We start from the raw sequence: 10,377 nt of genomic DNA, 5'->3' as shown, positions 1-10,377 counted from the left end.
TTTATTCATTGCTTTTGTTGTATGTTCTACTTTCCCTCTTTGATTTTATTCATTCTTTTCTTTAGAGATTTGCACAGTGAAATTTACCCAGCCTGAGAGAAGGAACCTGGGTCCCACAGATTTACTGCTATTTTGCAGTGCGCTTTTTTTTTGATAGGAGCTGAATCCATCATTCATTCCCTTTGCTTCAGTGCGACACAGCCGTTCTCCAGACACACCTGATTTTATAATGAAAATCCAAACAATAATGATGAAAAAAAAAAATCACAGCCCCAACTAAATGTTTTCATGAATTTTAATTGTATTAAATATTAGCAATAAGGACACAGTGGACAAAAACCTTTTGATAAAACATTTTTCTCATGTGAACAAACAATTGTGACAGTGACAAAAAAACTATGCCGGACAAAAAAAAACTAAAGAGAAATACTTTGGGTAAACATACACTGCAAGGACTTTCAACCGTAGATTAGCCCATTCAAAGAAGTTCTTGTCAAAGAGATAAAATTAGAAGGCCCACACAATTTGGAAAAAACAACTCCACAAAGGCAGAGTTCTTTTGTTCCTCCAAATTCGTGTGGGTGGATTAGGTTGAATGAATTTATAGGCTAACTGGTTTCACAGTATGAGTGTACCCAATAGCTTTATATACTTAGACATAGATGTCAACCTGAACAGCAAAAAGCAGCTTTAAAAGATTATCATCATCCACTTTTCTGACGCACAAGTTCGCAAAGTCTTTCAAAGTCATCTCGAGCAGCCAAATGTGCAAAAGGCGGGATTTCGAAGAAGGAAAAAAGCTGAATCACCGACCGGACACATCTATGAAGGAGCGAGCAGGCTTTCACATGTGAAGTTTAACATGGGATTTATTACTGTTGTCAAGTTTGTTTTCTGGTGTGTAACTCTAGCCTGAAACTCTTTGGTAATAGCTCAGACCTCTGACTGCACTTGACACTTGTCGATGGAGAAAAAATAAAAATAAATAAAAATCATTCTGTGTTTTAAACTCTCATGTGGCAACTGAAGACATATGTGACCCCTATGATTAACCCCCATTCATGTGAACTCAAACTGTTCATTAATACCAATGAATCAATAATTTATGTACAATTATACAATTTAATTATTACAGCGACTCGAAAGGAAAGAAAACAAAAAGACGATCAGAACATTAAAGAGCTACGACAGCATAAAACCTGTGATTGAATCAAATCATAACAATAACATGATTATTATTATTATTGTCATGTCCATCATGATTACTATCATGACTACTATCTTTATTTATTAGTGCCAAGATGCTTCTCAGGAAAAGTGGCAATAAATATAAATAAGGCAAAAAAATAAAAATAAAAACAATAAATAACCTCCCAACAAATGCATTGTAGTGTCTTAAAAGCGCAACATGCTGCTCAGTAAAAAATGAAGAACTGAGGTTTATGAGGTGTGCTGATTTTTTACAGACCCTTGATTCCCAGCAGTGAAACTCTCCCATTGGTTTTCAATTTGGAAGTTAAAAACGTCTTAGTGACAGACCGCGTTTCGAACTGCCGGCTCAGACGTGGCCTCTACACGGAACAAATCCGGCAGAAGTGGCTCTGCGCTCCCAATTTTGAACGCGGCTGAAATGAGCGCAGCTGTATCCAACGTGGTGAAAAAATAAAATCTGAGTGGGCAGTGCAAACAGGGTTAAATACTCTCTCGCAAGCATTTCGCACGGTGTCAACTACATTATGATGCATGCACCGATGAGGGGTGCATTTCTTAAAAGAGGTTAGCCGGCGACAAAGCATTGTTGCCCTCCACCTGTAGTAGACAAACCGAGCGGGGGAATGTTTAGTTGAAATTACAGCCGCAGTTCTCAGTCCAAGTCCTCGGGAGCCACATTACTGCTGCCCGTCTATCCTACTAGGTAGTTAATTGCATTTACCAGGTGTAAAATTACTCCCTGATTAGAAAGCTGGAATGAAAATCGTCAGCGCTGCAGGTCCCAAAGCCCAGAACTGAGAGCCACTGCAACCAGAGTCTGTAACATATACACTGAATGACAATACAAAGCTCCGGGTAAGTAGGCTAGGCAGAGGAGAGAGATAGAGAGAAGAAGAGACCTGGGAGATGATAGAGGGAGGCGCAAAAGGAAGATAGCGGGTGAGGAAAAAAAAAAAAAAGAAGAGGAACAAAAGCAGCTACAGTTTGTATGCGAGGGAGAGGGATGCTGGGGGACAGAGGGAGGCAAATGCACTGCAGAGGGAGAGGAAGTAGATGGGAAAATAAGAAAACAGGGTGGAGACAGAGGATAAAAAAAGGGGAGGAAACGGTGTGGAAGCAAAGCCTCCGCCGCCGGGAGCAGAGCTGCCTTCCTCCAGGCTCTTCACCTCTGCCTGGTCCTCGCCTCATGAGGTGTGCATTACAACACACACGGTTTACACAGCCGCCCTGCAGCCGGGTGCCATTTAGGGACAGACAAGGTCAACAACTTCTCCGAAATCTAACATGGCCCGTAGACGCCGGGAAAGCGTGAACCGCTTCGCCCGCATTCAGCAGCAGGGCGACGCTCCCACCTCCAGGCTGACACTGTAATATTTGTTTACCCCAAAGCCTCCGAGGGGCGGGGGGAGGATGGGATTGTTCAATAGTCTTGTCATTTCAACAGAGCAAATTTATTCAGCAGCGGCAGATTGAACAAGTTGTTATGCGGCCCAGTTGTAAAAAAAAGGTGGGTTTTCTCACTTATTAAATTGTGACACGTATTGTCCCCAAAGTGTGAATAATGTAAGACTCAGCGGGTCACGGCAGTTACAGTTAATGTAAATTTCACTCAAAAAGCTATCCGTCAGTGTCCAAACCAACAGAACCGCTCGCCTTATTATACCGACAGACATCTCGTTAGGTCAGTTTGTATAAATGTAACCAACATCTGAGATCAGGAAGATAAAAGGAGGCTGAAACATATGAGTGAAAAACTCATGCTTTTTTTTTTTTTACCTATAGGATAGTTTATAAAATGTGTTTTTTTTTTCTTCCTTTTTGATATTTGATAAACAACTTTCTGTGCAATATTTGTTCCATCATTAGCTTTTTTTTCCTAAACTGACTAAATCGACTGCTTCGGTAAACTTGTAACAGAAAACATGTCTGTGGACTGTAATGCCATTTATTTCAGAAATGTTTCTTTCTGAATCCTAAAAATGGATATTGACGCCGTCATTTAGACTCAGAGGGATTCATTCCAACATCTGATAGCTTTTTTTTTTCTCTGTTTCGAGAAAAAAATTAAGGCTGGGTTTTGCCAAATTGAAAAATCTTATTCTGCTCAAACTTATTGTCTTAAGTATTTTGTTTTGTTAGCTTATATACGCGTCAGGTATCTCATCTCAGAATGAAACGCCTCATTTGGACTGCACCGTACTACTCTAACATGGATTCTTTTATATAATGAGGGTAATATTGCGACATTTCTACAAAGAACAGTGGTCTAGTATTAAGTCAAGAATACATCTAATTGTTTATGTCAGCAGGAGAGCCGTTTCTGTCTCAAAACACTATACAAACAGGATAATGTCTTGGAGGTTGTCTGAGTCCCTTCCTGAAACACTGAGATGAAAGTTGATACTGAGACATTATTATGAAAAGTCATCCCAACCCCCAGTTTTGTTGCAGTACAAAATGCTCAGCTGTATGTTTTTTTCCCCCCTAAATTTCCAAAAGCATGCAGTAAAAGGATCTGTGGATGCTCATCTAAACGCCTCTTCACGTGGACGTCAAGGATTTGATCTGATGTAGGATTTGGCAATGTGAGAGCGTCAACTACGGTCAGTCCCATAGTTCCTTAAGCAGCAAATGGTTTTTTACTGGTTAAAAATGGATCAAATAAATGGACACAAAATGAACAATGCTCATCTCTTCATTCATTTGTAACACCCTGTTATTTGTGCAGATGGTGAAGCGAACAGTTACCGCACATGACGTCTTTGTGTCAGAGTGTGTGTCGAAGTGTGCCAGACTACGCTTGTGTACGTGTGCATGGATATGAGGTTGTGAGTCTGGGTGCACTTTGTGCATCTGTGGGCGTAAGCACATCTAAACTGTCAGCATGACACAACGTGGGAGTTCTGATAGACGGGTGAGTGCCTTTTTTCGCAGCCCGATCTGTGTGTGTGTGTGTGTGTGCGTGCTAGCATATGAGTGTGTGTTTAAGTGAGCAAATCTATGAACAAAATGTCACCCAAGGGCTGGTCTGGATTGCAAAGAGAGACGAGTGTGATTGTAAGCGCATGTGGTTGATGATTCGTTTGGGGGGGGAACAGTGAAACACGAGCAACTTTTACAGAAGGAGCAGCAGTTTTTCTTTGAAGCCACACATGTCGTCACTTGGGTTGATGAAAGGGCTGCTAGTGGTTGGAATGGTGCGAATGTTTGTTTGCCCTCAACTGTCTCTCTGCGTCAGCGCTTGCAGTTCGGCAGTATGTAGGGAATGTTGGAGGAAGACGTTTTTACGAGTGTAGCTATGCAGAGACAGAGGGCCTCGGGGTGGCTGTCCTAAACGGCCGGTAAATGTGGAGGATGAGGAGGAAGCAGAGGAGGCTGAGGACGGAGTGGGAGGCGGAGGGGAGGCTTGGTCGGACGACGAGACGCTCGGAGAGGGGCTCCCTCTGCTCGCCAGACTGTGGAGGCTGGAAGAGGCGCTGGCCCCGACCGCACGAGGGATGTGACTCGCGGGATGGTGATCTCCTCCTCCTCCTCCTCCTCTCCTTAGCCCACCTGACAGACTCACTCCTCCTGGAGTTAAGGACTCAGATGAGGAAGACACCCCTTCTGGAACTGGAGTGTGATTAGCAGCCACCATAGCGGAGCCTGAATATTGATTTGGACTAAGGCCCGCGTGTGAAACTTGAAGCTGGGCAGGTGTGGCGGAGGAGGCTTGGGCTGACGCCGCAGAAGTGGCAGAGGACAGGTTAGAGGAGCCTGGAGACGGGTTTGGAGCAGGGTTACGGGCTGCGGGTTGTGCCAAGACCCCCTGGCAGTGGCGCTCCTCCCTGGCAGTGTGTCGCTCGGACGCGGTGGGCCGACCGTGCAGAGGCGGGTGGTGGTGGGGGAGGTGCTGGTTAGAGAGGTCCCCTCCGAGTGCTGCCCCCAAACCCCGCGCTACCCTTCGGTCCCTTGGAGCCAGGCTGCTGCTGTTGCCTAGTCCTGACCACCGGCCTGGATGATTGGTCTGAGAGACGGGGAGACAGAAAAAACAAAAAGAGACAGATGTTAGAAAGACTTTCTAATTTACTCTGCTCTCAGTCTGTCAGCGAGCGTGTGATGCGAACCTGCCATTTCTCAAAAATTATTCAATGAACATCTCGAGAGAAAATAAGCGAGACAGACGAAAACACAGACAGACAGAGATAAATAGAGAGACGGGGGACGTGAGCGAGGGAGAGAGAGCTGTTGTGTGCTCAGTATAGATTGTTAATTGGGTGACATTTGGAGAACGATCTCTTTGGGCTCCTGCAGCTTCATCTAATTGTTTCTAAACCAACCGGAACCCTGCTCACTAAAGAACAGACACACAAATGCACACACGCACACACGTATTAAGAGAGAAGCAAGACAAGGTAGCATGTGCATGTATGGAGATATGAAGCGAAGGTGTGCACAAATCGGCACTCACAAACCGATGGGGTCTCACTCCCTCTAACACACACACACACACACACACACACACACAATGGGGAAGATGGCACATAAAGCTCGATGGCAGAAACAGGAGCCACCTGTTCTCTTTCACACTCCACTGCACCTCCTTATGCAACACATCTCATCGTCCCCACCCCCTCCCCCCTTCTCTCTCTCTCTCTCTCTCTCTCTCTCCCTTTCACACACAGACACACACAAAACCAAAATCACACCGGGACCAAGTGTGCACTGTGTTCACTAAAGAAACACAATCTCATCCGACACTGAACCTCATGGGAAAGTAAGCCGAGCTGACATTTGCCAACACAATGGCTCGTGTGTGTGTGTGTGTGTGTGTTTTCCTGTGTGTGGCGTGCATATGCATGAGCACGTGTGTGTGTGTGTGTGCGCACCGCGTACGCGTGTGCTACATGCGCTTTCATCATATTTCCATGTGTTCGTGCATGCAAATTACTACTAAAAGAAATTTAATTACTGTGTTGAGCCTGTCGACAGAAATTTGGTGCGAGAGGTAGAAATGTAATTAGCCAGAACACAGCTAACTGAATAAATACAGTATAACAATGGCAATGCTAATTCAATGAAACGGTCTGTATTCATGAGCTTATACTGTCAACCTGAAATCAAATTAACCAAGGGAAGCAAAGAGGAGCAAAAGTGGGTAGATCACAAAAAAAACAAATAAATAAATAAAGGGTGTTGGTGTGTGTTACGAATTATGCTTATTGGGCAGAGAAATGTTAGCTTTGATGTATAGATAGCCGCAGTATCAAAAGCGAGATAAAATAAACACAGAAATGAGGAGTTGAGGCACCTTTTGCTGGTTCTTGAATAAACTAAATACAACCTAACTTTTACATCCATCCCTCCATGATCTATACACCGCTTAATCCTCACTAGGGTCGTGGGGGGTCTGGAGTCTATCCCAGCTGACTCAGGGCGAGTCTATCACAGGGCTACACTTAGAGACAGACAACCACACTTACATTCACACTTTAGAGTCACCAATTAACCTCAACATGTTTTTGAACTGTGTGGGAGGAAGCCGGAGAACCCGAAGAGAACCCACGCTGCACGGGGAGAACATGCAAACTCCACACAGAAAGATTCCAGACGCAAACCGCCGACCTTCTTGCTTCTTGCGAGGCAACAGTGCTACCAACTGCACCACCTTGCAGCCCCTAACTTCTACACTATACAATCTTCCTTACACGTAGGGGTGTAAAGGGCAACACACAAGGTCACTGTCCCCCTTTTTTTTACCCCCACTGCTGACGTGCATCAACGCTCCAGCAAAAATCTCATTGGCTCCTGTAACTTGACAGCTTCATCTGTCCGGTGTGTGCTACAGGTGTCAATCCACAAGCATGAAATGATGCAACATGGCCAGAGTGTGTGTTTCAACACTTTGTGGAGTGTTTTTTGGGGTACACACTGAGTTACTCCGGTGATTTGGATGTGTAATATGTAGTGTAATATTAGGTTTTAAAAGGACAAATTATGGTTTCAGCTTCACTAAAAGTGCATGTTGGGTCATTAGATCTAAAAAAAACTCCAACCATTTTGTACATGCTACACACCTTTAATGAGCATTTGGACAGATGGATTTAATAAAGTAGTCCTTTTCATGCAGTAAAAAGAAAGTAGTACTAATTATACTATATGGTTGGAAAATTCTGTTGGTTCAATGGCTTGTGAAAGCTTCCAGCCCCTGAACACCACCAGAGTTTTAATATCTTACTGTGAGGTGCTATTTCTAGCTTCTTTTTTTTTTTCTTTTCTTTTTTCTTTTGCATTTCAAAGTATGAAAGGATTCTGCGAGGATTTAGCTGTGACTGCGCTGGGCTCTAATTTAGTCTGAGGCAGTATGGAGTCGAGGGTGAAGTAAATATGATAAATAAACAAGGTCCTTGGGAGCAAAAAAAAAAGAAAAGAAAAGAACCAGTAACCAGGGTCAACCTTTCTTTGAACCTTGTTGTTCTTGATACTGATCTTCGAGGCTGGGAAACATACATTTTTATTTCACGACTTTAAAGATACTTTATGTTTTTCTTTGTTCAGATTGTTTTCTTCACCTTTAATGCCTTACATAAGCATGTCCCCATTTCTGCCTTGCACATAAAGATATTCTCAATATGTACATCTGCTGGTTTCTGGAATTCAGACATCTAAGAGTCACGGCTCATTAAAAATGTTGACTATTAAAAAGACGTGTTAATACAATCTTAATCTGTCCACGTGGCGCGTCTAATGCTCGTAATACCCCACCTACAGTATACACAAACATAAAAGCAGCACCTGACATGCTCATTGGCGTCAGATTAAAAAAAAATAAAGCTGAATTGAAGCCAAGCAGTCTGCACGTTAATAGTTCAGTCTCTGTACACTTTCATGTCCAGCTGTGATTTTTTTAATTTAATTTTTTTTTACACCACTCTGCCAAAACATCAAACAGTGTCGTTGTCTATACAGCTTACTTAAAGAGCTTTGGGAGTGCGTCTCTGCTTTCTAATGGGCTCTAATGGGTGGATAAACAGTACAAGACTTCTTGCAGATTCCTTGATCTAATTAAGAGGAGTGAAAATTTCCATTCCAGCCAAATTTTCTACATGAGGCGCTGTGAGGAAAAAAAAAAAAAAAAAAGGCATGAAGAAATTGCTATAGTGTTGAGTATCTACTTTGGTCTTGTCGGTTTATGTGGGATGTCTTAATTAGGGCTAAATCTCTAATCTTACGAAAGAAAAAAAGTCTAGTGTTTTTACACCCTTAGAAAACAACAGAAGGTAAGGTGACAACAGCACGGCACAAATTGGCAGACGACTTTGAAAGAAATAATTACCAGGCACATTACAGGAGTTGATTGTAGAAACATATGCTTTGTATCAAAGGGACTTTCTCGGATGCTTAAAAAAAAAGAATCTAATGAAACTGAAAACTTAGTGTCTATGTGAGTGCACAGGAAGGACAGGGAGACAGAGAGGGAGAGAAAGGTCAAGCACAATGACAGACGGAAGTAAACAAATAGAGGAAAAGTGGAGGGAAGACAGGAGGAAAAGAATGAGAGACTAGTGAGGAGGTGATTAAAACCAGAGATAAAGAAAAACGAGACCAAGCGTAGAACAGACAACGCTGTCCAGAGGGAAAGAGAGCAGGACTGATTTACAAACTCAGGTGTCCTTTCTCAAGTACACGCTCTGCGGCAAGCAGGCTGCCTCTTTGCCAGTGACAGAACGACCTGAGTGTGTGTGTGTGCAAACACTCTGGAGAGTCTCGCTTTCACACACCGTCCTATAAATACACACAAACACACACACACATGCACACGCACACACACACAGGAGCCTAGGTAAATCAGAGTGATTTAAGGAGGCCTTCTCCTGCAGCCTTAGCTTTTATTGGGCAGTGAAGAACACAGCAATGTTGTAATGGCCAAGTTTGCATAAAAGAGCTCCTTAAAACCTTAAACAACCCTATACAACATTTGCTATGGCCTGTCTTAGTAATTTTTATGCTGGGGGAAGATAGGTAGGAGATTTATTTCATGAGTTTTGTTTGCCTCAAACTAAAACCAAGTCCAGTTACTTTTAGGTGTAGCACAGGCCCGGTGTAAGCAAAGTACCACTACTCTAATTGCCATCAATCACACACCATGGCTCAGCATCCTTACACCCACGCGCCTAATTCTAATGAAGGCCATGGGGGATGAAATGTATCGGACCCCAAAAGTTTCCAACTCTTTGCAGCGAGATTAGAGAGGCAAAAGTTTGTCAATGTGAATTCTTTATATTCTTTGACACCCACATTCTCTGTGAACAAAGTAATCCTGCGGTTCTTTCAAAGTGTGAAACACTGGGGTGTTCAGTGCAGATACAATAACAGTGCAGTACACCCACACAGATGGCACTCCTAAATCCTATTTAGACTATAACCAAATACATTTTCCAACCGTGATGCATGAGTCCAAACCATCCTGCCTCATCCTGTCTACCTTTATCTGAACAGACAGTCTCATTCATATTTGTTTGCATATTTATGTCCACGGTGACAGAGAGATAGAGCTGGCAGTGTGCAAACACCCAAAACCCAAACAGTAAATTTGGCCTCGCCTCTATAACCATGATGATCCTGTTGTTGTTGAGGGATTCAAAAGACAAAGAAAGCCGCTTTGAGCTCCGAGGTAGTAGAAAGTACATCACAACCGACTGTCTTTTCTCAAAGACTTAAAACAAAAAAAGCTCTAATTTACTACTAGTACGACACAGAGGGTTACAACAGTTTTTGGAGTGGTTTGAAGAGTGGTGTAAAGAGCTCAGAGCAGCTGAGAAACATGATGTCAGCACTCGTGGAATCCCACAATGCTCTTCCTAGCATTTCCTGTGCTCTCGCTCAGATCGAACCATTGAATATTCACAGACGTGGTGTGTACAAAAGAGTCTCTAAAGGCGCTTTGCTAGATAAAACATCAACAAGCAATGAAACGAGTGGTGAAACTAAACCTAAGCCCGGTGTCTCAAGGCCAAAGCATACCTTCACTTTGAACTTGCTGGTTTTCATCAATACTCAAGCCCCTTAGGAAGCGATTCTGTTGTACAGCCTGTAGCAGCATCCTCGCTTTCCATTCCCCCTCTTCATCTAGACATTGTTTAGTCTTCCATCTTCGTCTCCCCTCTACTCCCTGAATCTCCTCGC

At 43.2% G+C, this 10,377-nt stretch overlaps 1 protein-coding gene across 1 annotated transcript in view; it reads right to left on the bottom strand.

Annotated features, from left to right (window-relative positions):
* Positions 1–277: 277 nt before the first annotated feature.
* Positions 278–10,377, bottom strand: part of ccser1 (coiled-coil serine-rich protein 1) — a 124,572-nt gene continuing 114,472 nt past the window's right edge. The window contains exon 11 of the mRNA XM_008286309.1: positions 278–5,218. Coding sequence (XP_008284531.1) covers positions 4,430–5,218 — 789 coding nt within the window. The 3' untranslated portion in view covers positions 278–4,429. The remainder of the gene's footprint in view (positions 5,219–10,377) is intronic.

This window comes from Stegastes partitus, unplaced genomic scaffold (genome assembly GCF_000690725.1).
Source record: "Stegastes partitus isolate 25-593 unplaced genomic scaffold, Stegastes_partitus-1.0.2 Scaffold448, whole genome shotgun sequence".
Taxonomy (NCBI): Eukaryota; Metazoa; Chordata; class Actinopteri; family Pomacentridae; genus Stegastes; species Stegastes partitus.
Note: the sequence above shows the minus strand (reverse complement) of the source record. Positions and strands in the feature narration are given on the sequence as shown.